General features: G+C 39.5%; 2 protein-coding genes across 4 annotated transcripts in view; one reads left to right on the top strand and one right to left on the bottom strand.

The window, feature by feature from the left end:
- nhsb (Nance-Horan syndrome b (congenital cataracts and dental anomalies)) overlaps positions 1-6869 on the top strand; it is a 61273-nt gene extending 54404 nt beyond the window's left edge. Inside the window, exons 13-14 of the mRNA XM_085167446.1 lie at positions 40-5398; positions 6702-6869. Of these exons, the coding sequence (XP_085023572.1) occupies positions 40-673 (634 nt within the window). The 3' untranslated portion in view covers positions 674-5398; positions 6702-6869. The remainder of the gene's footprint in view (positions 1-39; positions 5399-6701) is intronic.
- The window catches only part of scml2 (Scm polycomb group protein like 2), a 32869-nt gene continuing 9999 nt past the window's right edge, over positions 4913-27782 (bottom strand). For 2 of the 3 annotated variants that reach the window (XM_085167519.1, XM_085167527.1), the window contains exons 8-14: positions 12734-13038; positions 12340-12472; positions 11067-11273; positions 10237-10410; positions 9752-9967; positions 9331-9485; positions 4913-9054 (exon numbers count right to left, since the gene is read on the bottom strand). In XM_085167519.1, coding sequence (XP_085023645.1) covers positions 8929-9054; positions 9331-9485; positions 9752-9967; positions 10237-10410; positions 11067-11273; positions 12340-12472; positions 12734-13038 — 1316 coding nt within the window. In that variant the 3' untranslated portion in view covers positions 4913-8928. The remainder of the gene's footprint in view (positions 9055-9330; positions 9486-9751; positions 9968-10236; positions 10411-11066; positions 11274-12339; positions 12473-12733; positions 13039-27782) is intronic. The other variant, XM_085167532.1, reaches the window with a different exon arrangement.

The raw sequence follows: 27782 nt of genomic DNA, 5'->3' as shown, positions 1-27782 counted from the left end.
GGACTTTAATTGTGACTGTATTGTGATTTCCTTATTTAGATCCAAGAGAAAGGTCCTGGGTCGTAAAGATTCTGGCGACTTAAATGCTAAGTCTCGTCTCTGCCCTCCAGTACCAGTGACCCCCAGCAACGTGTCCACCGTCATTATCCCTCCAGCACCTCCTCTCAACATTCCAGCTACCTTAGCCACTGCTGTTGGGTCACAACGAGCCCCTGTGCCAATCTATCGCAGCGCCAAGAAATCAAGTACGTCGAATGAGGAATTTAAACTCTTGTTGCTAAAAAAAGGAAGCAGGACTGATTCCAGCTATCGCATGTCAGCTACAGAGATTCTGAAAAGCCCTATTACCCCTAAAACACCAGGGGAGTCTGTCCAGGAAGGCCCCATTAGACAGGGAGAGGAGCCACCCTCTACGCTCCAGGAGACCCCCATTTCTGGCCTCGACCCAATCCAGATACCAGGTCTTTTTCCCAGGGCCAACTCTGAGAGTTTTGCATCGAAAACCCTGCCTATGTCGGCTGCATCTCGACAAGGACGTTCTCGGATACCCCCTGTAGCCAACAGTAGTCGCTACAGTACACGCAGTCGCCTCTACACAGCCCCCATGCAAGCCATTTCTGAAGGGGAGACCGAGAACTCAGATGGGAGCCCCCATGATGACAGATCATCCTAAAGCCACCCGATGCGTGATGTCCTCTATTCCCTGTGCCCTGCATTTCAAACGGCCCCTTCTACTTTTCTTGGATGGCTGTGTCATCGAGGCCAATGGTGTAATTCTTACGACACACAAAATCTGACTGTTGCAGAAATAAATCCGGTTGTGGATATTTTATTCTATAAAAAGGTGTCAAACTGTTGTGAGGATTTGAACTATAAAGGTTATGAAAAACTATGAAAAAATAGTGTATTAAATAAATAATTCCCTCATCGAAAAAAAAAAATGCAAGACTTATTTTGATTGAACTATCTTTTTAAAAAAAATAACGAAAGAAAGAAATAACGAGTTCAAAATGTTTGAAAAATTATAAAAAGAAATTTTGTGGAGTGTAGACAAGGTGCGTTTGTGTTTGCATGAGCAAGCACATGCAACATCCACTGATATTTCTACTTCTTGTGTTGTGAATGATGTGGGTGTGTGTATGTCATTGAGGAACTGCTTTCTTATTCAATTTAAAAATTCTTATGACAATTAATATTCTTTTAACTTGTGGTGCCCAAAGCATCAACTTCCTAGACTCCATATTCAATATTCCTGCCAACCAGCAAGGTTTGTCTCATTGTGGAAGTTATCTCTCAAAACAGCATTGACTTATTAGACTGGATTTCCATCTGCAGACCTGGCATAGAGAGTATATCACACAGAGCCAATCATATATTTCTTCACATAAATTATATCCAAAAAGATGACATGATGCATGTATTTTTGTAAAATTGCTTCTCAGAACATGATGATAAAGTTTCACCATGTTGCATGAACCTATATGGAAACATCCCCTGGATCCTGGTTTCTGTTGACATTTTTGTGGTTCTTTTGTATTATATGAATCTTTCTCTGCAGAAAGATTTGGTTGACATTTGTACCACATTGCCGGTGATCTAAACTGATTCGTCTTGGATTTGAGTGTTTAATAAGAAGGAGCAAGGGCTTGCGCCTATTTGTCTAAGATACATGCTAATTCTGGACAATCGCACAGTGGCCTTTCTCTACCAGAGGTGGTTTTAAGCAGGGAATTTGTAAATCTCTGCATGTATACATGGAGCTGTGCCATGTTTCACCAAAAGTCAACCATGAACCCAACCCTGAAATCTAGTATGCTTAGACTGATTAAAGATTTTCCAGCTGCTGGCCAGTCTTGCTGTGCTGACTTAAGTGGAAAAAAGGTACATTTCAACCAGATTTAAATACACCACTGAGTGCAGATGGTGAAAATGCTTTAGATGGTTCTCAATCGGTTTGACTAGAGGTTCATTTGGAAAGGTATCAACTTCGCTTTTGCACTTCATGATTATTCAAGAATATTCCTTGAAAAGAAAATATATCTTATAGTGAAATGCATATGTATATTTGTACTGAATATAAAGAAAACTCATATCTATATAAAATGACAAACAGAAATTTTATAAGGAATCAATCTGAGTGTAGCAAAGAACAGGTCTCACTGAAAACATAACACATAAATCTTAGCAATGTACACTGTTCTCCTCTCCTTGTTGCCTCTCCTTCATTTGCACTGACCCAGTGTAGCATTAGACAGGTGAAAGCTCAACCCAGTGTCAGGTGTACACCATTTTGTCTTGCACTCCAAACCTCATATATTTCAAAATCTGAACGAGAGGAGGCAAGAGGAGGAAAGGACTGCATACATCCAGTGTTCAACAGTCAGCAGGGTACCGATTGCCTCGCTGCAGCCTTTTCTCTCCCACACCCGGTTTCGAGTGTGCTGTGAACTCTCTCTCATCCTTCAAATAAACATTACACAGTGTTTTACAAAAGCAAACTATCATCAGTGGAAAGCTTGAACTCTCACCTGCCTACCACAGCAAACGCAACACATACACGTCTTACATTCAGAGACCGTACTTCAATTGAAACCACTCACTGTATTCTGTGAATACCTCAGCAAGCATATTACTGTTTTATTGTAAATGATAGATAGATAGATAGATAGATAGATAGATAGATAGATAGATAGATAGATAGATAGATAGATAGATAGATAGATAGATAGATAGATAGATAGATAGCAAACCACAACTGTTTGATACTCAGCGAATATCAATTGCAGAACTGACACTGTGTAAGATGGAGAGAGTAAAAAGCTGTGAACTGATTACTTTGACATTTATCATACTCATACTGCTGAAGCGCACCTGTTCCTGTTCACTGTTTTATTTGTTGTGTTTTCTGTCGCATGCAATAAGCAACAGTGGGGGTGGGGGGGGGGGGGGGGTGGGGGGGGGATGGGCGAGGGAGAAGAAAAGAAAAGGACACCGCCAAATCATTATTTTTATCTGAGGGATGTCTCCATGAGAAGAGATTTTTGTATTTTCTGTTCAAACGTCAAGTTCAATAGTGTGTTCTATAGATGTACAAACTGTCTGGCTAATTCTGTTCTGTATAGTCGTGATCACAAACAGGGGTTTATCTTGTACTGTATATCTACTCACTGGACAATCATAGGTTATTAGAGACTGTAAAGAAAATTATCTAGAATCTGCTGGGAGGGAGAAATCTGAACACTTTCGGTGCTGGGTCCTAGTCCTGGTGGAGCTGTGGAAGTGAGAGAAATATTTTCCAGGAGAAACTGCTGATTATGTTTAAAGTGCATATGTGTACACGCCAGTTTCAATACAATGTACAAATAAAGAGTAAGCAAGGAAAAACATGAATTCGTAAATACAAAAAACTAGTTTGGATGTGATCAGAGTGTCACCATCTTCTTTTGACTAATAGCTAAATATTTTGTTTCCCACTAATATTATTACTGAATAACTGAAATAAAATCATTTGTAGGGCTGTAACAGTATTACATGAAAAATGCAACGTGACTGTGAATTGCCATGTGAAATTCTCCAAACACTCAGTATTTGACCAGTTAAGTATTTGGCCTTTAGTTTAGTTTGTGATTTTTCCGTACTGTACCTGGCACTGACGCCTTAAAGGTATTCCAAGACTGTTTCTTTTATTTGTAAGGAGTGGACAGAGGGGTTGACACATTTTGTAAGAAAGAGAAACTCTTGAGGTTGCCATGCAGACTCTAGTTTAACACTCTTTTCGCCCTCTAAAACCTAAGTCCTCAGCAGCTTGGGAATACAACAAAACAAGAATCTGTAACCTTTATGGATTTTTTTTTTTCAATCTGTTTCCAATATCTGCACGCAAGGGGAAGTTTGATGACAACCACTTGATATTTTTATTCAGAAGTGTACAGTATGGAATAACACTAAACAGACTTTTAAAAAAAAAGTGACATAGAGGAGAAAAAATAAACACTGAAAACAAACTGTAAGTATTTAAAAGATGCTCCATGCTTAAAACTAGCTAGGACTTATCAGATTTGAATCACTTTTGTATTTTTGTATAAAAATGTAAATAAGTTTTTAAAGAAAAAAAATGTTGCAAATTCTTTCTTTTGTAAAATAAACAAATAAAAAAATTAAAAACAAAGAAAGTTTTTTTTTTCAAAGTTTACATGATTATTTCCAAGCCTTTGTATATTATGGAGCTGTGCAACACCTTCAGTCTTGTATTTATTTTGGGGGGCTTGGGGGTCGGGAGGTGGTTACAACATTGTGAAAATTCCATTACTCTATATCTAATTCATTTTAACAGCTCATCAGGCTGCTTAGTAACTGTGCGTAGAAAAAAAGCCAATAAATGTGATTGCAATGAAATGAAAGGCCTATTGTGTGACACTTCATTTCATCCCCGTCAGATCCAAAAGCACTGACAGACTCTTCCCACTAGATGGTAGTGTTTTAACGTTCAGGCTCCTAGCTGCTATTCAGATTTTTCATGAGAAGGACCCAGCATTAACTAACTTTCCTTCACTATGGTTGGACCTCATGCTTGAATCCAGTCGTACTAAATTAAGTACTGATACTTAGACAGTCTTCATTTTAAAATGTAAGGAGTAAAAAAAAGAAAAGAAAGAAAAGAAACATTGCCATATCTGTTCTGACCAGTAAACCTGACCACACTTTCCATACAACAGATCTTGAATATTTAGTTACTAACCCAATGCAATAAACCGGCAGTCTCAGTCTCGAGTCTGCAAATGACTATTAACACAGCCATGAAGAAAAATATTAAGAATCTTAGACTAAAGGTGATGTACACAAGCTGAGATCATTTAATCAAAATTTGCACTTGTTCAAAAGATTTTGAAAGAGTAACTTAATACATTTACTGTATTTTTCGTTTGTTTGCTGGTTTGTTTTTCGGGGTATATAATTCTACATTGCCACGTCTCAAAATCTACCAGTTGTTGCCTACTGTCCATATTTACAGTGTCTCTGGTTATAAAGAAATACATGCATTATGTTATTTTATTTATCTGTTTTAAAAAGCTTTTATTTTCTCCAGGGTTTTTTTTTGTTTTGTTTGTTTGTTTGTCTTCTATCCCTGGTCCACAAATAGCCTGCTAATTATTGAATAAATAATTAATATCTTATCTCTCTCTCACTCAGACTCCATATATTACCCCTTTTCAGTCCCTCCAGCTGCTGTCCTCCTTTCACATTTATGAAGCCGTTAATAACTAATCGTGATGTCTTTATGTAGCTATGGTTACGATAGCTTAGCTATCTGACAACTACAAAGAAAGTTTGAAAAAACAAACTGTGGCCTTGGAAGGGGTATTACCACCTTTATATATTTACAATTACTGTTTCAAAGGTAAATATTATAGTTTTACTTTCACAACGAGTTATAGTTGCTTCTAAATCTCATACTACAGCACATTTTGTCAGTGAGTGCAGTGTGAACTGAACTTTCTCTTAGGGACCCAAGTGTCAAACAGCTCTTTGTTTACATATCTTGAAGCTAGCTGTTAGCCTCTGAAGTTAGCTAATGGTTAACTACCCATGTGCTCCTTCATAACCAACCCCCGCTGTTACGTTGTGTGCTTAACAATTTTCCGTTTACACAAAAAAAAATGAAATAAGATGATTTAAACTTTTTTAAAAAAACTACCAGTATTGACGAGAACTATACACTGACTACTTCAGCCCAACTGAATTAGACGGTAACATAAAAAATAAATACATGCATAAAAACACTCGGTATAATTAATGTTCTCAGTCTGATTTATGAATGTTACGTGATTACTAACACGCAAAACAGACACGTCACCTGTCGGGCGCTGTTTGGTTCAATTTGAGTGTAGGAACGCTCGACGTCGTCAGGACTAAGCATTCCCATTTTAGCGACCATGTTCAGCATATGCGTGTATTTCTGTTTTCAGTTTCCAGCAGCGATGTGAATTGAATGTGACTAATTCAATTGGCACTAAATAAAGAAAAATTGAAGTGTTACTGAATATTTTGAAGTCAATTTATTTGAGTAAACACTGTTCATATTTATGATCTCTGTAATTATGAAACCTATTACATTTATCTTCAGTGAATTATTTGCCCCAAGCCAAGGGCATTTGTTTTGGGGGTTTGTTTTGTTTTATTTTTAAAACCTTCCTCCACAAATAGCCTGCATATCTGTTTGATTCACTTTAGGGAGCAAAGTGCTCTCTGAGGGCAGTAATTTAGCTCTATTGCTCATTTTTAACCATTGTTACTTCATATTAAATATATTGGCTGATTTCCCCAGATAGTCATGAGAAGAATATGTGTGTGTTTTTGTTTTTAAAGATTGTTTCTCACATAAATAACTGTGAATGTGAGACTGTAGCCTCCATAGTGGGTCATTGGACTCTGAGCACACAACCAGGAAGCAGCACAACTCCTAAAGAAAGAGTACTGCTGTTGAGCTATTTGAATTTCTTGATCTTTTTAACAATAACTCTTATTGAACTGTCACTTTGCCTAAACGAGACATCCATGACCATTTGACCCTTAAATCACACTGCTTGCTAGAAAGACACATAAACACAACCAACCAAACCTAAAAATGTTTCCATGCTGTTTGGTGTTTTCAGTTATGGATTATTTTTTCTGTCTCTTTATTCCCCACATTTTTATTGCAGGAAGCAGCTGAACTTACTTGGCCATTGGTTGAAAATATGAAGGTCAGAACACGCTGCAGTTCCACATGAGGAAAGTGCAGGGCTGCAGGATGATTAACAAGATGGGAGCAGGAAAATGCTGATATCCTACACAACAATTAAAAAAATGTTGCTTTTCCTGATGAATTATTGACAGTCTTCTATGCAAAGTGATTCAGAAAACAAAACTAAAGATCTCTTGGAACTGCTGGTCAGGAACCACCAAACTAGAAGATTTAATAAACCTGTGCTTGTAACTGCCCTGCAGGCCTTGTGCTCAGACCTCAAACACTAAGATGATGTAAACAAATGTTTAATCGTGTGAATACATATCAAACATATTTAACAAACATCTTTTGTTGAACATACAGTAAAAAGTCGTGTATATATCTATATATATATATATACATATGAAATGCTGCAAAGCGAGATGACAAGGCATAGAAAATATACATGGTTGTTGTGCAGTCCCTCTATGCTTTAGCAATGAACACAAAATTCTAATGATGTAAAACATCTAAGAAGAAACAAACCTTACTAAAAACCTGAGTTTCACATTAAAGCAAGAACGGTTTCAAGTATCAACTTGTTACCACTACAGGAGAGCAACAGTGTGAAATGCAGCTACAAAAGACATGATTTGGTTCGAAAATTGTTCTGAAATGTTCAGAAAATGAGGATTTCTGCCATCAGTAACAGATAAATACTTTGAGACTTGTGAATAATTACTCAGACACAATATCTTCCCGTACGTAGTTATTTGACAGTGCACACACACACACACACACAGGAAAAAATAAAAAACAACAACAAAAACTGTCAGGCAGAAAGAAATGATTACACTTACGCTTGATACACTTTGTTACAGTACAAAAATCATATTTTAAAAATCAACTTTTTAGCTCAACTTTATACAAAACAGTTTCTCCATCTTGTGCTCCACCAGGAAAGAGCACTTTTGACTTCCTGTACAGCGCTCAAGCTTGACCTGCTTGCATTTCTATGCCAAAACACTTACAGCCTTCCAGTCATTGTATGTCTTTTGTGTATTTAATGGGTTTGACTGTCCAAGCATAATACAATCATATAAACACATCAGTGTTCAAGCTGAGACTAACTAGCTTGAATGTCCTGCCGCATACTGACAAACACAAATGAGAGAGAACTAACTCCTCGGTAACCGTTTCGTCTTAATCTACAGCCTGCGCTGTAAAAAATGAGAGTCATCATTTAAATAGGAAGTGTACCCGCTCTGCAAAAATGATATTGTTACCTAAAAGATTATAAATGAGGTGTTTAATGACTTCAGAAAACTGGGCTTCTCCAATATTTCCACGTTAATTTACATAAACTAACTGGGGCGCCCCTGTTGCTCAGTACCCATCAATAATGCTCATGTCTTCCTACATTCACTACTGGCATGCACAAAACTAAACCCAACAGTCTGTAAGAGATGCAGTCATTCAGAAGCTTTTATTGCCTTGTTAGAAATTACGCAGCGAGACGTTCACTGCCAGTACCTGAACTAACCTTCCACGTCTTTTGTGCAGAGCAGCCACCCTGAAAACCTGACCAGGGAAAGGAAAAAAATAAGCCAGACAGTAAATAATAAAATAAAATAAAAACAAAACCTATAGTGTACATCAGTGTGTATCTGTAGAGGTAAGTTAATAAAGACTGACAAATTATGGCATCCAGTTATTCAAAATAAGGCAAAAAGGACATAAACATAAACACAATGACCTATGATCAGATATCTGACACTAATTACAGCTATGTAAATGTTGACTTCATGTACTAAGATTAACTTCATGTACTTTAAACAGATGTCTGTCATTTAAAGAAGAGCCAATTTCAAGTTAAACAGTCCACTGGGGGAGTTTCACTACGATTCAGAATTGCTTAGTTTTTTTTATCATTTTTCCTTTAAGTGTTTAGACTTCTGCTAAAAATTTCCCCCAAATTCACAGCCGCTCAAATGCTGCTTCAAAGTGTTTTCCACAAATCCTGAAGTTCTGACGGTGAAATCCTCGGCACTTCCATTTTTCAGGTTTCTAAAAACGCCTCAGAATTCACAAGACGTAAGGCTAACATGATCTCAGTGTCCTCGTTAGTAGCTACAACCGTGGCTCGTGTGGACTCCACTGCATCCTATCACTGCAGAATAATGCTTGTTTGTGTGTGTTTGGTTGACAGTGATCAACATCCTCTACTGCTTGGTCTGCTTCAGCTTCTCGATGTGATGACAGAGCTTTAGCGCAGGGCCCAGCTTCAGACCCATGTACTTCATAATGACGTCACTGCGCAGCAGCATCAGTGCCTTCCCATCAATCTCCTGTAGGGATAAGAGGATGTTTTCAGCTTGGTACGTACTTCATACTTTCTCTAAAACCATCTAATAAAAATCTAAATGACTTTAACCAGACAACTTCCTTTAGCACAGCAAAGTAACGTATTGTGTATACTACTGTAGACCACAAGAGGAAGATTAGAGGTCGTCTTCGTCCATAATGTATGTTACTTAACATTTCAGTGCATGGCCGTTTGTTGAATTAAAATAAAATGATTTTTTATAAAAAAAGAGTGAGGTTAATTTAAATGAAATACTCACGTGTTTCCTGAACAGTTCCACATGCGGCCCGAGAGTGTGGGGATCGGCTTCTTGGACAAACCGTATGACATCATCAACCGACCAGGAGGAAGCGCTGTTTCCGGAAGCATCTTTGTCCTGTTTCATGTGGTCTGGACCTGTTGTTGAGCTAGCTGCTGCGAAATATGAGGGCAAAAGGAAGGAAAGACAAATGAAGAATTATCAGAAAGGAAAGAAATGATCCCTGCAATAGTTTGATGTTAGGGTGAGCTGTTAACACGGCCTTGATATTTGTCTCAAAATTTGTAAAAAATAAAATAAAATAAAAATTGGGTTCACAATAAAGGTAAAAGGGGAAACAAAACCCATGAGGCGAATATTTGTCTGTGTAGTGGTTAAAGAAAAACCTGGTGTGTCTGTGACTGTGTGTAATTAATCCTACCCTCCACTCGTCTGTGTGCACACACTGGGCCAGGTTCAGTGGGGTTGGAGCTGACTCGTCGGAGAGGCGGCGGCGTCTGTGCGTGCCCAGGGTAATACGGACGCTCCCTCTTGGCTGCTCTGTAGTCTGGCGTGTTGTGAAGAGGGCGGGGGCTCGGAGTGGGATCCTTAGAGGGATCGTTGTTAGGCAGGCCGTTCTCAGCAACACACAGTGGTTCTGTTTCAATAAAGAAAGAGGAGGAGATTAAGACTTCATGAGTGCAAGAAGAAAACTGGGGGGAAAAAGCACGATGTACACAATGACACGTTGACAGACTCATTAAACAGCAGCGTGTCGAAAACTTTACACTACAACACACCACACTCCATCAAAGCTTGTAATAAATTTGAAAGCTTAAAAGCTCACAACCTTTAATCTTTCTCTTAAAAAAAAAGAAATTAAAGCTCTTCACTTTTACAGTCAGTACATGCACACATTTCCCCCACCTGACTTGGCCCTATTGTAGAAGCGAGTGTTGTTGCTGTAGGGGCTGAAAGGCTGCGAGCTGAAGAGACTGTCACTCTCCAGATGTTGGCACATGTTCTCCAGGAACCGCAACACAGAAGAAGCACTAGAGGCAGAGGGCAGCTTCACATAGCGGATACCATGCTCTGACCGCACTGGAGGCAAAACATGGCAGCTATTAGTTTGCATCTGAGTGTGCGCTCACACACACACACACACACCACACAATATGCATTCACAGCTAAAGAAAACAGCAGATGGTTTTGGGTTAGCAGCACTCTCCATTTATAAACCTGCATATTTCACCCCATCCCACACGGCACAACACCCTCCCATCCAAGCCAAGTCTGCACAAATCCACAAATTAAAACCCCTCTCCCCACCCAACCTCTCCCATAGCCTTCCCGATCTGACCCCCCGAGGGAGACTCAATCCCAGAATCCCAAACCAGGTTAGACACACATGTCACTTCTTATTACAGACACAGTGCTCACATCAGCTGCTGCCACAGGCACCATCTTTTATTCCACCTCTCTCCTGCCTCTCTCTCTCACACACACACACACACACACACACACACACACACACAGTACATTCACATGTGTTTAAACCAACTTCACTGGGCTGATTGCCCATCTAGGACGCACAGTGTTGGAAACCCGACATTTTTTGTCACTTTTTGTAACAATTACAGACAAAGAACAAAGCATTTTACTCAAATGCATGTTAGATGTGTCATCAACCTTCATTGATATAGATTATTAGATATTATATTGTTCACATATTATTCCATGGTGTTCTCCTGATTTACCTCTAATGACTTCTCCTCCTGTATGGGACTGGCTCTGCAGAAATGACAGCAGTACAGAGGGCTGGTATGTGCAGTCGACGCAGGCCTGAACAGCCTGCTGAAGCACTGCATTGACTGGAGCTGGACCGAAGTGGTCTGGGAGTTGCTGCACCAGTTTTCGATCAAGATGTGGGCCGTAGTCACCATGCTTGTTCACATAGACGCACACTGAGATGGCACAAATACAGGAGACATTTGCAAAGAACACAAAAGAATTAGACTTAAAAAAAAACTGATAGCAGAATACAAATTTTAATTGGAGTTTGATCGAGGTTGTTGGAGTTAATAAAACTTAAATTGACAATTTATATATAGACTTTAATTTAAAACAGACACATTCATTTACACTCCGTAGCACATTATGATTGGCATGTTTTGACAATCTGCAGTCTCTCATGTACACAATCCTTGATTTAGTCATTTGTAGGAACCCATTTGAGTATTCTTGGTTAAAGCTCTACACGTACAAACTGCAGACAGACATGCCCCAAAGCTGCTTTAGCATTGCATTAGTTGAAGGCTCAAGGGCATTGTAATCCTGAAAAGTGAACCACTGATTCACTCTGTTTTTTCCAAGAATTTCTCTGTATTTGGTTGGATTTTCCTTCCCTTAGTTCCATAGTCCCCTCTTAGCATGCTGAAGCATGCTTCCTCTGAAGGGATGGTAACCAGATTAACCAGGTGATGAGTAATGGCTATGGTTTGTAGAAACAGAGAAGAGGTTTTTGGCAAAACTTCATAATATTCAAGGTGCATGGCGAAGGAGCATAAAGTCTGAAGTGGTTCTGTTGTATAAAGAACAACGTGACTACCTTCATCAGGGCCAAATAATTTTTCCATTGGTGCCTCATCAGAGAATACTCTTCCTCTTACTTACATCTTCCTCTTCTTTGTTATGTCCTTTTAGTGCCATTTGGTCCAACTTAAAAAATCACGAGAATAGATAATTCATGCTACAATCCGTCAAAACCCCAACATACTCTAATCTCTGTAAACAGAGTAAATGTAATCAGTTCTGCTCATTTCAAGCTCCTTCCATTTCGCACAAACCAGGTTAGACCCATTTCGGGTTTCTGTTAGAAGTATGATAGGGAAAGAAAAACAATCACAATTTCATCTAATTCATGTTTACGTCTACCAAAATAAAGCACACAAAATCATTTGATCAACTTTCCTATAAATATTTAGTATTGAGGCATTAAAATCTGTTTTGGTTTGTTTTTTTTTTTTTTACCTGTGCAAACTACATTTGTGCTGTTGTTAAGGTTGTTGTTGTCCGCTGAGACGTGGCTGATACTCAATCTGGTCTCTGGAGGTGGAGCTGTAACAGATGACGCCCCCAGGGACTGTACCACCCGAGGCTTCTTCTGAACCAAAAAACAAACAAAGCCTTTCTCAGTAAATCTCAGTAACCTACAAAGGCTGTTAGATAACCATTTATTAACTGTCTCTTTTAACTCTTCTTCACATGGATGGCACTGCATACAGTGGCTTTTAAAGTAAGGACATTTTTACTTATACTTTCTTTTTTTATCAGTAATCAACTTTGGACTATTTTCTCTTTCTCTAAACCATTTCTGAATGGCAGAGTCACTGACCAAGAGACTGTGGCTCTGGTGACATCTCACCTTGTTCTTAGGCTTAGGTCCTCTCTTCTTGTGTGGTCTGGGGGCCAGTTGAGTCTCAGTGCTAGTTCTGGCCGGGCTTTGTGACGCTCCATTTACCGCTGCTGCTGCTGCAGCTTCTGCCGCCGCTTTCAATAAAGCGATAGTCTGGGATTTGGGACGACGACCGCGGACACCCTTGCGTACAGGGAGGGGAGGCAAGGGGTTGGGCAGTCGGTACGAGGTCTGCATGGAGGAGGAGTTAAAAGACGAGCGACGTGTAGATGAGGTGGAAGAAACAGGGGCAAGCAGGGCACCAGGGAGGGTAACTGGAATCAAAGAGGATATGGAGAGACAGAATAAGTACATGGAAAAGATCTGAGAGATATAAGAAATCAAGATACTTCTCATTACTAAAAAGATGACATTCTTGGGCTGCAATTGGCTGCATCTCTTTCAGTTAACCTTTAACCCCGTAAAGCCTGAAACATGAAATAATTACTAGAATATTCTAACTTTTTAAAATTGTGTTTATTGAACCTTCTGACCTTTGAAAAAAATGAAGTGAAATATTAATCAGCATATGTGACTTTTTGTGCACATTTTTGTGCAATTCATTGCTTATAGTAGTTCATGTCTCTTATTGGATGCGTCAGGTTTTTAAAGGGGAAAGAAAAAAATCACACTGATGATGTAGAGGTGTCAAAAACTCATCTATCAGATGAGCTCCGTTTGGAATTACAAGGTTAACAAAGTCATCTTTATTCAGATTACTTGTGAAAAAAAGGAAAAGCATCAAATAAGAAGCTAGAACCAGCAGATTTACGGATTTTGTTTGTTGCTTAATTAAAATGATTATTTAATTATCAAAATATTTGCAGATTGGCTTTTATTCAGCTGGCCAGCTAATTATTCAATAACTGATGGTGCTTTACACACAGCGGCGCCCTAATCATATTTACTCTCCACCCATAAGAGGCTTTAAATTAAGACGTGCAGAGAATCCACTTTGCTGTAGGTCGCTGAGCCAAAGCGTGGAAAGCAAAAGTTAAAAGAAACACAAAAGCCGCGGGAAATGAATAACTGAGTCCTGCAGAGGAGATTTGTTTTGATTTTTCAGAGTCCCCTGGGATTGACAGGTCCTTTGTCTTCAGCTCCTCCCCGTTCTGAAATCAAAGTCAAAAGTCACGAGTCCCCAGAGAATCGCTTTGAGTTTCCATTTTCATTTCAGTTTCACTTTTCAAACAAACAGAGAATTGTATGATTCTTTGTTATTTTGTGAGTTGGGACCATAATGTTTTGGCTACTTTCTTAAAGAAAGGAAAAAACAAACAAAAATAACAAACACAACGATACATCTAACCTATATCTGAAATATTAACCTTAGGGGAAAAATAATTAGCAAAGAATACTATATTAATAAAAATAAGACATATATAAATATACAGTTGTAATGTTTAAGGTTTTCAATGGCATTTCTTATTACTTAAGGATGTTGTCAGATGTTGTGTAAACTGTAAAAACTAGTCACTGACATCAGTATTGTCAAATGTTAGTGCTGCACACAGGCTGACATCCAGCAGTGTGGGGTAAGCTGGGGTCACATATACGTGCTTCCCCAGGACAGAGACTCATGATCTGTCCTTCATCCCTTATGTCAAAATAAAAGACTCCACCTCCTCCAACCCAAAACATATGATAAAGATATGTTGAAAAACAATCTTAACAACTCACATACAATTTCCAACTTAAAACGCTTTATTTGAATATACCCGAAGGAAATAACAGGTACTGTAAATTCCAATCAGCAGGTGTTAAAATAGTAATAAAGTGACAAGGAAGTGAGAGGAAAGGTAACAGCCCCTGGTACACAAAAATATGACTATGCAGTGGCACCAGCAGCCCTTTTTCATTTTTCATTAGCCTCAGCATGACACTGTGATAAAATCATATAATTATCAGAGTAAATGTGTGAAAGAAATGTAGCCAGATAACACAAAAAGAAAGAAAGAAAGAAAGAAAGAAAGAAAGAAAGAAAGAAAGAAAGAAAGAAAGAAAGAAAGAAAGAAAGAAAGAAAGAAAGAAAGAAGAAAGAAAGAAAGAAAGAAAGAAAGAAAGAAAGAAGAAAGAAAGAAAGAAAGAAAGAAAGAAAGAAAGAAAGAAAGAAAGAAAGAAAGAAAGAAAGAAAGAAAGAAAGAAAGAAAGAAAGAAAGAACATCCGCTATTTCAATACAAATGTATAGCTTAGTGAGAGCAGGGGCTTGAGAGTGCATGTTAAAGCTCTCAAGGGGCAAAAGCTTTCATTAGAGCCCTTCACTAAAGCAATATGGAGCGACTATGGAAGGTCTACGGTATTCTCTGAGGGGCCAGTCTGGGCGCCCTGAAAGCTGCTTAATTGGGAAATGACTGAAAGTGGGCGTAGAAGAGAGCAGTGTCTTATTTCAGGGGGCGAAGGCTCACTTGCTCACCAGGAGCGGTCACACAAAGCGAGCTCAGAGAGCGGCGGTGATGCCAACCTGCACGCACAGCGGTACGCTCATTCACACTGAACTCAGAGTATAAACCCTACAAAGGCAGATCAAAATATCTTTGCAGGGTACCAGTCAGTATCAGCGGGTTTAATTCACCGTAGGGAATCTCGGTTGGGGCTCTTCTCTGATCTTTCCCCGCTGCAAAAAAACATAATCCGGTCACATATGTGACAGCTACCGACGCCACACGTAACATTTCCACACTAGTGATTCATGTCATATCCTAACACATACTGGTTTTGCTGTCACATTAAAAAAATGATTGAGCTTTTCAAAAAAAAATAAAAATCTGCTTATGAAGTACTTTCATTTAATGCTGTCACTGTGGCAGTATCGCATCATACTGGCTGTCTCAGCCTGCTCCAGCTGCACGGTGAAGCTATATGTTTACACTGAGCAAAGCTAACCCGATACCCTCACACTGAAGGTCATTTCACACCCTGTGGATTTGAAGTTTCACTGCACAGACTTAATGATGCTTCAAATTTAGGAGGCTGCATGTAAAAAAGGCTTAAACAGTAACTGCTGTATGTCCACATGTGAAGACAATTCAGTGCTGTGCTGGGAAGCTGTGGGTCCCCGCCTTTATTCGGATTTAACTTTGACTCGAGCAACTCACGTAAAATCAGGAAGGAGTCAACAGATTACGATAATTAGCCCAAGTTATTCACCTAACCCCAAAGTCTCCCAGCTCAAAAGCCCAACCCACAAAACTCAGACGACTCAATGAGCCAAACTATAAACACTACAGGACACCACCAGAGGTCAGAGCTGTTTGGGTGATCCACACAATATTAGGCACGTGATCTTGAGGCTAATCTGTGCTGTTAATGCATCACAAATAAACAATCTATCAGATGTGTCTGTAACAAAGCACTGTTCCTAGATCCAGCAATCACATTACAGCCACTAATCGCACATAATCACATCTCCTGCATTACACCAGTTCTTTAAATATCTGCATAGCAATTAAAAAAAAAATCAGTGTACCTTTTCATGTGCAATCAAAATGCCTTTATCTGGGTTTGTGTACATGTTGTAAGTGTGTAGATTTGTATATTTTCTCAAATTTGTTCCAAAAAGAGACAAGAAGATTTTCATAATATAGTTCCCTATTTAGTGGTCTCATAGTGGGCATGTGCAAGGGTAAAATTATACTGTTAGTTGAGTTTTACACCTTAGCCAGTGATGCAAAGCAACACAAAGCGTAATACAAGAAGTAGTGTCACGGGTTAAATATGTAAAATAGCACTTTTTTCATTTGTTGTGTATGAATACATTAAAAAAACCTGGGACTGGTAAAAGTCTGGTTATTCTAAGGTAACAAATCTTAATGAGACAAGGAAAAACCTTTTTTTAATTTGTTGTTTTGGGTTTTCTTTGTATTGTTTCTGTATTGTATGAAAATCAGTAAATAATAAATACATAAAAAGGCAGGGACAAAAAAAGCAGCGTGGCTTGCACAATGGCTAAAAGGGATTTAAAAATAAGACCAATAATAATTTTGGTTAAAAAACAAAGGCAAAACATCAATTTCAACAAACAGAAACAATAACAACAAGCAAAAATAAATAATCCCAAGTTTTCCAAAAGAAAAAAGCAACAATTCTTTTTAAGATGTCTGAGCAACACATGACTAGCATGTATACAGTGTAACCAAACCGAGCCATATGGTACTGATCATGACTATATAAGTCCAGCTCGACCCACTGACCTGTGTAAGAAACCGCCTGAGGAAACACGCATGTATAGCGAGAGTGTGTGTGTGTGTGTGTGTGTGTGTGCGTTCATGCACGCATTAGAACGGCATCACGGAGCGAGAAGTGTGTCTGCTGTCTGGGGGGTGGGGGAAGGGGCCCCACAGAGTTCCCTCTCATCTAATTACAACACAGACACACACACACACTTACATGTAGAGCACCTTCAAAGCAAACAGTCCATTCACACACGCACACACACACACACTTACAGGCTTTTCCTTTGAGTGAATTTATTGCAGTGTAAAACTCATCGGCTGCAGATTTAACTGTGATACTGTGTGTAGAAAGCAGAAGGGGAAGTTGGTTGTGTGTGTGTGTGTGTGTGTATAGTCCCAGAGTCTTTGTCCACAGACACACAAAGTCTTCATCTTCAAAACACACAATATAAAACAATAAAATGAACTGACTGCATGATTACAAAAGTCAAAGACAAGTGCACATATAACAGATCTGATGTGCACTAATCGTTCCCGGAGCCTTCTGCAAACGAAATCCTGATGCCTCGCACACAGAAAGACATGATCAAAAACACATGGAGCTCTAAACTTAATTACAGCCAACAATACTCTTAAATCCTCAGACTCTTAGTCAGTCTGTCTGGCAGCAGTCACTGGTCTCTAACAATGAATGTGAATGAATGCAAAAAGACTCAAAAAGTCATCAAGCTAAACAAAGAAAGCAGCTTGAACCCCTCACACCAAACAAGTCCTCTACACTTGTGAAACAACTTTTCTGTGAAATGTAGGATCACTTTTCACTTCCTTTTTTTTAGCTTTCGATACAGCAACACCATAAAGGAAATCGGGAGTTTTCTAGTAAACTACACAATCATTTCAATTATATTAACAAGAAATTATATAAACGCACTTCTACTACCACTACTTCCTGTTTTGAGAAAATTCATGATTGTGTCCAGCATTGTTAATTTGTTAGATTCTCAGACATGTTTCAATTAGAAAACAGCAGATTTGTGAAACACAGTGAAGCACAGCCCACTCAGAAACATGTTACTGCTCCAAAATCAGACAGCAGATCACTATGTGTGTGAAACTGCAGCTCCCATCAACCTCACAAGAAGTTTTTCTTTCATTTGCACAAGCGCAAAAAGAATATTAACTTGATAAACAAAGGCGACTCACCAGGAAATCCTCGGCAGGGAAACGAAGAGCTTCACTTCTGCAGTTGTGGCTTTCGTAGTAGTAGCAGTATTAGTAATACTGGAAGTTAAGGCAGCCGCTAGCCGATAGTAACAGTAGTGTGTATAACAATACTAGTGAGTGAGAACAGTTGCTTCCTGGTTCTCTCTTTGAAGCAACTCTTTATTCTTTCAGCCTGTTGTTGATTTCTCTCCCAGCCTGTTATTTCCTCTTCATAACTTTCTCTGATATCCTGTCTTCATCTGTACTTTGTCTATTTTTTGCGCCTCTATCAGCTGCTTTCTCAGTTTGCCTCCGTGGGTCTTTCCTCTCTCCGTCTCTCTAGCTTTCTCCCGGCAGAAGCCCACAACAAAGCCCACGCTGCTCCTGCTTTTGCCATTGGTCGAAGCCGCTGCAAAGCTTCCCTCCCAATGAATGAGCAGGCGGGGTGAGGGGTGAGGGAGGGGTGGTAAGATTTGCATAGGGGTTTTGGGAGGAGTAAAGAAAAGGAGGGAGGGAAGGAAGAGTGGGTGTGTGGAGGGAACTGAGTTGAGCCCTTTATTAGTGTTATCTGTAGGCTATATCGACAGTCTACATCAGTCACCTGCTTCTAAGCAAGCCACTCGGGGAGGGGGGAGATGAGGGAGGGGACAGGGGTTAATGGTGGGGCTGTGGGGGCGGATGGGGGATGGGAAAGTAGGGGTTGTAGGGGGGGGGAGAGAGGTTAACCTGGATCAGAAGAGTCCTGATTGAGACGGGTGAAAAGGGGCAAACTCTTGGAGTTGGCGCACACACAAGCAAGCTCACACTCAACATAGAAACACACACACACACACATACACTGTCGCAACCAAGGAGCACCCACACCCCCCACCAGTGTAACCCTAGCCTATTCAGACATTCCCTGATGAAAGATGGCCAGGTCCAGCATCAGGAAGCAGTGGCATAGTCGGATAGCACCCTCACTCTGGAACAATGCGGAACAGAGCAGCCAGAGGAAGCCAGCATGGGAAAAGTCCCTTCAGAGACAACTTAATCTGTTTCTAAAGGGAAAAAAGGAGTGCTGATGTTGCAGATTCAAGAAAAAAATATTGTCTTAACTCTACAGCACTAATAGACCTATGTTCATTTGATAACATCATTGTTTTTTTATGTCTGCTTTTGCAAGAATGCTTTCTTTCCTTTGCACTGATTGCTACTGAATGTCTAAGTCAAATATCTTCCTGCTTGTGTGCCCATTAAGTATACTGCGGGTATAAAGTGAGACTTAGAAATAATTAAAGATGTGTAAATCCTGTGCATAAGAATCTAAGACGACGAGAAGTATTAATTTGCCTCAAAACAAACAAAAGATGACTGCCGTGTGTCAACATGTGCTAACATGGCGACGAGCTCTACCCTTCATCCATTATTCAGAGAGAAGAGACAAATAAACTAACACAAAGACGCATCACACCAAAAGTTAAAAAAAAAAAAAACAGGCATAATGACAAATACTTACAGTACAAAAAGGAAAATAATTACACCCAATCTTGGCGTCCTCTGTAGCTTCTTTCAAAAGTATGTAGCGGGGTTGCAACAGGAGAATTTTGATGAAAGCTAATGAGAATTTTTAAACGTAGTAGTAATTACAGAGTCTCTCACTCCAGTTCGCACATGCACAGATAATTATCAGCTCATTAACACCTCAACCAAGCCCTACTTATTCACTTATTCACATCCAAACATGGTAGCTGTCTAGTGGTTTACATTATTCTTTTTTCTCCCCCTCTTCAGAGTGCACACAAAGGGAAAAAAACCTCACGCGCACACAGTCTTGGAGATAGTTTCACAAAGAAAGGCTGTGACTCTGGTTTTGATCACACTAAAAACAGATGTTCAAAGCAGACGTTTTCTCTCTAAATACCTTTTTTTTTGTTTTTTAGTTTTTTAGTTTTTGTTCTTAACTTCTGTTTTCATTCATTTTTCTAGCATATCCTGTTCTATTTTAGTCGCTGGTTTAGATTGTTTGTGTGGGCTTGTTAGTGTCACTGTAGCAGCGTTTTACCATAAAAAAAAGCAGCACTAATTCACTACAAACCGTGAGTAAATCAGGAGCTTAAACAATGGCTGGCGGAGCAGCACTGTTAAATCACTCAGCTGTATTCATTTCAGATGGAAAAAAGAAAAAGTCATCTGGAAGAATTCAGGAGTTACAATGACATTTCACTGGAAGAATGCACAAAGTCTGCAGATGAGGCTTTCTCTGTCCTTCTGTTAACCCGTCTGTCACACTCAAAATTGCTTCCAAATGAAATAACTAACAATGGCCTCATTGCTGTAAAACTGAAGGGGACTGCTGCATGTTCACTCACTTGCTTAAACACACTAAACCACATAATAAAAAGCCAGGTTTTGTCAGTTTGGGGGGAGGGGGGGGTCACTTTTTTGTCACTTTCTGCAACTTGTCAGAGTTCATATAAATCAAGACGATTGCACACTGGCTGTTTGAATTCAGTTCAATTCAATTCAATTCAATTAGCATCACTGTCAATGCCACAAGAACGACGAGACAGCGCAGCATCTCCATAAATTACAGCAGCAGTTAGGTGTAATATTCACACCTAAGAGTTCACGTTATAGTTTCCAGTTTTCTGAAGGTTTTTTTAAGTCTTTGGACATTGGCCGCTTTTCACTCATTTTACATCTAGTCCTTCTACCTGACCATTTTCACATTTATGTTTCTTTTGCCATTGTTTAGTCACTTAATACTAACCAGTGAATCATTCAAGCACCCAACTCAAGGGATGAACCAGTTTATGTTATGTGAACTGTGAACTGTGAACTGTGCTCCCCCAATTCTTTGTGCTGTGGTGTATCGACCCCCAAAATCTGTTAAGGATTTTATTTTTCAGTTTGCTGAACTACTAGGGAGCCTGTTTTTATGCTACGATCGTGTTTTAATTGTTGGTGATTTTAATATACAGTGGGGCAAAAAAGTATTTAGTCAGCCACCGATTGTGCAAGTTCCCCCACTTAAAATGATGACAGAGGTCAGTAATTTGCACCAGAGGTACACTTCAACTGTGAGAGACAGAATGTGAAAAAAAAATCCATGAATTCACATGGTAGGATTTGTAAAGAATTTATTCGTAAATCAGGGTGGAAAATAAGTATTTGGTCACCTCAAACAAGGAAAATCCCTGGCTCTCACAGACCTGTAACGTCTTCTGTAAGAAGCTTTTCTGTCCCCCACTCGTTACCTGTATGAATGGCACCTGTTTGACCTCATCATCTGTATAAAAGACACCTGTCCACAGCCTCAACCAGTCAGACTCCAAACTCCGCCATGGCCAAGACCAAAGAGCTTTCGAAGGACACCAGGAAAAGAATTGTAGACCTGCACCAGACTGGGAAGAGTGAATCTACAATAGGCAAGCAGCTTGGTGTGAAAAAATCAACTGTGGGAGCAATCATCAGAAAATGGAAGACATACAAGACCACTGATAATCTCCCTCGATCTGGGGCTCCACGCAAGATCTCATCCCGTGGGGTCAAAATGATCATGAGAACGGTGAGCAAAGATCCCAGAACCACACGGGGGGACCTGGTGAATGACCTGCAGAGAGCTGGGACCAAAGTAACAAAGGTCACCATCAGTAACACACTACAACGGCAGGGAATCAAATCCCGCAGTGCCAGACGTGTTCCGCTGCTGAAGCCAGTGCATGTCCAGGCCCGTCTGAAGTTTGCCAGAGAGCACATGGATGATACAGCAGAGGATTGGGAGAATGTCATGTGGTCAGATGAAACCAAAGTAGAACTTTTTGGTATAAACTCAACTCGTCGTGTTTGGAGGAAGAAGAATACTGAGTTGCATCCCAAGAACACCATACCTACTGTGAAGCATGGGGGTGGAAACATCATGCTATGGGGCTGTTTTTCTGCCAAGGGGACAGGACGACTGATCCGTGTTAAGGACAGAATGAATGGGGCCAAGTATCGTGAGATTTTGAGCCAAAACCTCCTTCCATCAGTGAGAACTTTGAAGATGAAACGAGGCTGGGTCTTCCAACATGACAATGATCCAAAACACACCGCCCGGGCAACAAAGGAGTGGCTCCGTAAGAAGCATTTGAAAGTCCTGGAGTGGCCTAGCCAGTCTCCAGACCTCAACCCCATAGAAAATCTGTGGCGGGAGTTGAAAGTCCGTGTTGCTCGGCGACAGCCCCAAAACATCACTGCTCTTGAGAAGATCTGCATGGAGGAATGGGCCAAAATACCAGCTACTGTGTGTGCAAACCTGGTAAAGACCTATAGTAAACGTTTGACCTCTGTTATTGCCAACAAAGGTTATGTTACAAAGTATTGAGTTGTATTTTTGTTATTGACCAAATACTTATTTTCCACCCTGATTTACGAATAAATTCTTTACAAATCCTACCATGTGAATTCATGGATTTTTTTTTCACATTCTGTCTCTCACAGTTGAAGTGTACCTCTGGTGCAAATTACTGACCTCTGTCATCATTTTAAGTGGGGGAACTTGCACAATGCGGTGAGCTACGCCAAAGAAACTGCCGGATCAAAAAGTCTAGATCTTTGAAATACTTATCTGGAATGTGTAATGGAATATTAGATAAAATATAAAAGATCATGGGTGTAGTCATCATCTTAATACAACTAATTTTACCCCATATTGTGAGACGCACTCTGGACCATCTACCAAATTCCATTTTTATTCTTTCAAACATTGGCTCCATATTTGCTCGAACCATCTTAGTGTAATCCGAGGTAATTTGTATCCCCAAATACCTCCAACCATTCACGGACCACCGAAACTCCCACTGTTTAAATAAAGTATGGGGGCAGTGTCCTGACATAGGCATTGCCTCTGATTTATCCCAGTTGACGCGATACCCTGAAAGCAGCGTAAAGCTTTCTATACATTCTAATAAGGCTGGAATTGACTTCCCAGGCTGGGTCATTAGTAGCAACATATCATCTGCATATAATAGAAGCTTATGTTGACTATTACCCATCGAAATTCCAAATATATTTACATTATTTCTCAGTTTTTGTGCCAGAGGCTCTATAGCAATTACAAAAAGACCGGGGCTAAGGGGACAACCCTGTCTTGTGGATCTCTGTAAAAGGAATAGGTCTGATATGAGCCCATTCGTCAATACTCGCGCTGAAGGCGAATCATATAATATCTTTATCCACCTAATAAAATTATCACCAAAACCAAACTTTTCTAATGTCTTAAACAGATAATCCCACTCAACACAATCAAAAGCTTTTGCAGCATCCAGCGATAGGGCCACTGTTGGATATACTGAATCATATACATAATTTTGCAAATTAACCAAACGCCTAATATTATCTGAACCATAGTGGTTTGGAACAAAACCAGATTGGTCTGCATGAATTATTTTCGCCATTACTGCTTTTAATCGACCCGCTAAGACCTTTGCCAAGATTTTTTGGTCAGAATTCAGCAAAGATATAGGGCGGTAACCACTTGGGTCTAAAGGGTCTTTCCCAGTTTTAAGAATAAATGTTATAAGTCCAGAGTGCATTGACTGAGGTAATGAGCCTACTTTGAACGCCTCATTACAAACATCAAGCAACAGGGGACTTAACATATCCTCAAATGCTCTATAGAAGTCCAATGGTAACCCATCTAATCCTGGAGCTTTATAAAGTGGCATACTGTTAATTGCACGGGTAATCTCCTCCACTGTAATTGGAGCATCTATAATCTGCTGGTCAGTAGTAGAAAGCTGTGGCAGGTTTAAATCAGTAAAGAATGCTTCGAATTTCTGTTCATCTAAACTACCTTGTGTAGAATAAAGATTATTGTAAAAGGCCCTGAATCCATCATTTATATGTCTAATAGAAGTTGAAATAACCCCATCTGATTGTCGTATGGTAAATGGTAAATGGCCTGTATTTATATAGCGCTTTACTAGTCCCTAAGGACCCCAAAGCGCTTTACATATCCAGTCATCCACCCATTCACACACACATTCACACACTGGTGATGGCAAGCTACATTGTAGCCACAGCCACCCTGGGGCGCACTGACAGAGGCGAGGCTGCCATGCAGCTTGTGGGGATAGGTTAATTGGATAATCCAAATTGTCACTAGGTGTGAATGTGCGAATGAATGTGAGTGTGAATGGTTGTCTGTCCCTGTGTGTTGGCCCTGCGACAGACTGGCGACCTGTCCAGGGTGTACCCCGCCTCTCGCCCTATGACAGTTGGGATAGGCTCCAGCGCCCCCCGCGACCCTGAAAAGGATAAGTGGAAGCGAATGGATGGATGGATGGATGGTTTCTATGTTTGTCTCGTCTTGCGTTGTATTTGTCTTATTTTATTTATTTTTTATTTGTGAAGCACTTTGATCAAAACTGTTGTTTGTAAATGTGCTATATAAATAAATTTTGATTGATTGATTGATGTGTTTTTCTACACATAACATAAAACTTAATCTAATTTAACAAGTTTTCTGTTATGTGTAGACATAAGACAGGTGTGTTGTGGTTATTGTAGGTACTTTGTTACTAGCAGGCTTTTATTTTTAAAAAAAATCCCCCATTTCTTTGGTTAAATTAATGAAAACTGCCAAAGATAACACAGTTTGACAGGAATAAAATAGCATTTTTGGGCAATCAAAGTGATTCCCGAATAAATTTTGACTGAACATGTTGCATATCTAAGCATGGTGTGCAGTGTGTCCTTAAAAAAATTGAGGAAACTGTTCAATTATAGGACAAAAGAAGATGTGGTAGGCCTAAAAACTACCTACAGCAGATAAACAATATTTGAAAGTCATGTCATTAAGACATAGGAAACAATCCAGCAAAGACTTCTGGCTCTTCAGTTGATCCGTCCAGAAATGGTTTCAAGAGTGGCTGCCAAAGAAACCGTTATTAAAGAAAGGAAACAGGGAGAAAACAATGAGGTATGCCAAATTACACAAGAACTGGACTGAAAATCATCTGCAGCAGATCTGAAATTTGATGGTAATTCCATGGTTCTGCCATGGTGTGGCTCTGTATTTCAGCCTGTGGTATTGGAAAGCTTAACAAAATTGACAGAATTACGCACACAGCCAAGCACCACCAGATTCTGATCCACCACTCAATACCATCTGGAAAGCATCTGATTGGCAAAAGCAGCTGGCATCCAAGAGCATCAAAGGTCTGGAAATCTCCTTCAAGAAACCTGGAGAACTATTCCTGAAGACTAAGAAATGACAAGCTTGCCTAAGAGAGTTGGACAATAAAGGTGATCATACCAAATATTGAATTTCAAGCAGATATAGAATTGTACAGACGCTGTTTTTGCCTTATATACTGTATTTTCATTAACGTCTACACACATTTCAATAAATTGCTGTGCCCATTTCACACTTTTGTAGCAAACTATGAAGAAATGAGGGGGTGGCTTTCCCCAGAAATAAAGACTGTGGAAAACTCACATCGAGAACGTTACGTAACAATGCCATTTCTCACCATTAGTGATTAATATTTTGCCAGCTTGAGTGTAATTCACAGAGCTACAGTGGGATTTAATATCTTTTTAGTGGACAGAAACACAAACAAGCTGCAAACTTCCCTGCCCCAGGACTGCAAACATGCTCTGACATGGCACATAACTGTTGTCATCCATCAGTTATGTAGAGGACCCACAAAAAGACAAAAAAGAAAAAGACACACACATGCACACACCTCCCTATTAATCAAGATTCTTGCTTTATTCAGTACCACAAGCTTCTTCAAACAGGGAACACCAACAATTGGCTAAAGGCGAGGAAACTGCTAGATAGGAGCTGATGACCTTAACAGCAAACATGGGGAGGATTGATATTTATTACACCTGCTAAACTTTGTTTAGAAACCCCAGTTTCAGAGTCAACAGACTACCTCAAGAGCCATTCGTCAACGTGATTTTGATGGATGGCAAGTGTCTAAATAGCAGCCAAAGAAACTAAACAGCTGAACTCTGAGCATTTTGCACTGGATAAAATCACATGGAAACATGCTACGTAACTGCTGAGTGTAATTAGCACATAATGCACACTGATTGATAGTTAATAGCTCAGTGCTGCCCTCACACTAATAATAGGAACGGAAGCTTGAATTCCCACAGACTCACACTAGGACTGTTTTGTCCCACATGCCTCCACAGAAAAACGACACAGTACTTAAAGAAGCAGCACGGTGTTTTTCTGTCTTTAGATGTTTCACACAAGCACGCGCATTTGACAAATCTTCAGATAGTTGGCGAAGCATTTATAAATATTTAAAGTATTTTAACAGATGAATTTCTTGCCAAACTTTCCACATCATTAGACCAGTCTGAAACTTTGGTCTATGCCTCTCACTATCTCGTGGCCATGTCTACTTTGCAAAAATGTCACAGGGACTTACAGTACTGGATTAAATGCAAATGTTTTCAGATTTAATCAAACAAGCTTTCTAAAAAGCTCCCAGCAATTGAAAAAGCATTTTTTAAATAAGAATAAAGACTACACAAGTACTGAAAACTCATTAACAACAAAAATTAAAAAAAAAAAAAGCTACAAATCCACAAGATAGATCTTTAGTTTAAGTGGACAATTAAAGACACATAATTATTCAAACAAAATTATGTTTTGATAAAGATCTTCAACATTAACGATCTTTATGTTGTCATCTACTGTGATATTTTTCCTGTCCAGTGTCCAGAGACATAAGCTCAATTTTCTCCACATACGCTGCACTAGCATTTAAGGCATTAGGTCTCATTGTACATACTTAATTCAGCAAAACAGGACAAATAAGTTCCCCCACATACAAAATGTTTCAGAGGATTATAAACTCAAATGTGTTCTTTCCGAGCGTACGTGACCAAAACTGTATCTCCGTGGAAAAAAAAATAAATGATTGCCGTTTTGCTCTAGCTGCCACACAACTTTGTCACGTCTTCAAAAGGGCAAGAAGGAGGAAAGAGCAGACCGAGCTACCGCACATTAAAACAGCCTGCAGTTATGGAAAGCAGCGCTAATGTATGATAAAAAGATCAGAAACTGGAATCTGCTTAAGCTGAGTCTTCAGGGAATTCTGTAGACTTTGTGTGGAGGTCAGAGCGGTGGGTCATAACCCCGCCAACCGAGCCAAGTCAGCACACACAAAGAACAAATACAACTGAAGCCTTGACATTCCTAAACTGGTTAGCTTTATAGATTTTTTGCACTTTTGTTAAACAACCTTGACTATGGACCAAGACAGTCCATTGTCTGAAAAGCTTCTGGTGCTGCATAAACTATATTGATTACATTCTTATATTTATTTATTACAGTTTAATACATTATTTCCAACTCCTGATGCTTGGAGCTGACTAAAATAATTATTGTGAAAAGGCTCTGCAAGCACCGCCTGCTATATGATTTCAGACAAAGAAACAATCTTGAAATATTTGACCTGTTATAAAAACTAAATGAGCAACAAAGGGAGCAGTGATTATGACATCATTTACTGGTAATAACATCATCATGATAGTGATACTTAATCTGAGTATTTACATTTTATTTTATTTCAGTTATTTTTATAATCTCAATACACTTTAACTACAACTTAATCACACCATATGAGGCTAAAGCTTCACTTCAACTGGC

Source organism: Neolamprologus multifasciatus, chromosome 1, assembly GCF_963576455.1.
Source record: "Neolamprologus multifasciatus chromosome 1, fNeoMul1.2, whole genome shotgun sequence".
NCBI classification, from domain to species: domain Eukaryota; kingdom Metazoa; phylum Chordata; class Actinopteri; order Cichliformes; family Cichlidae; genus Neolamprologus; species Neolamprologus multifasciatus.
Note: the sequence above shows the minus strand (reverse complement) of the source record. Positions and strands in the feature narration are given on the sequence as shown.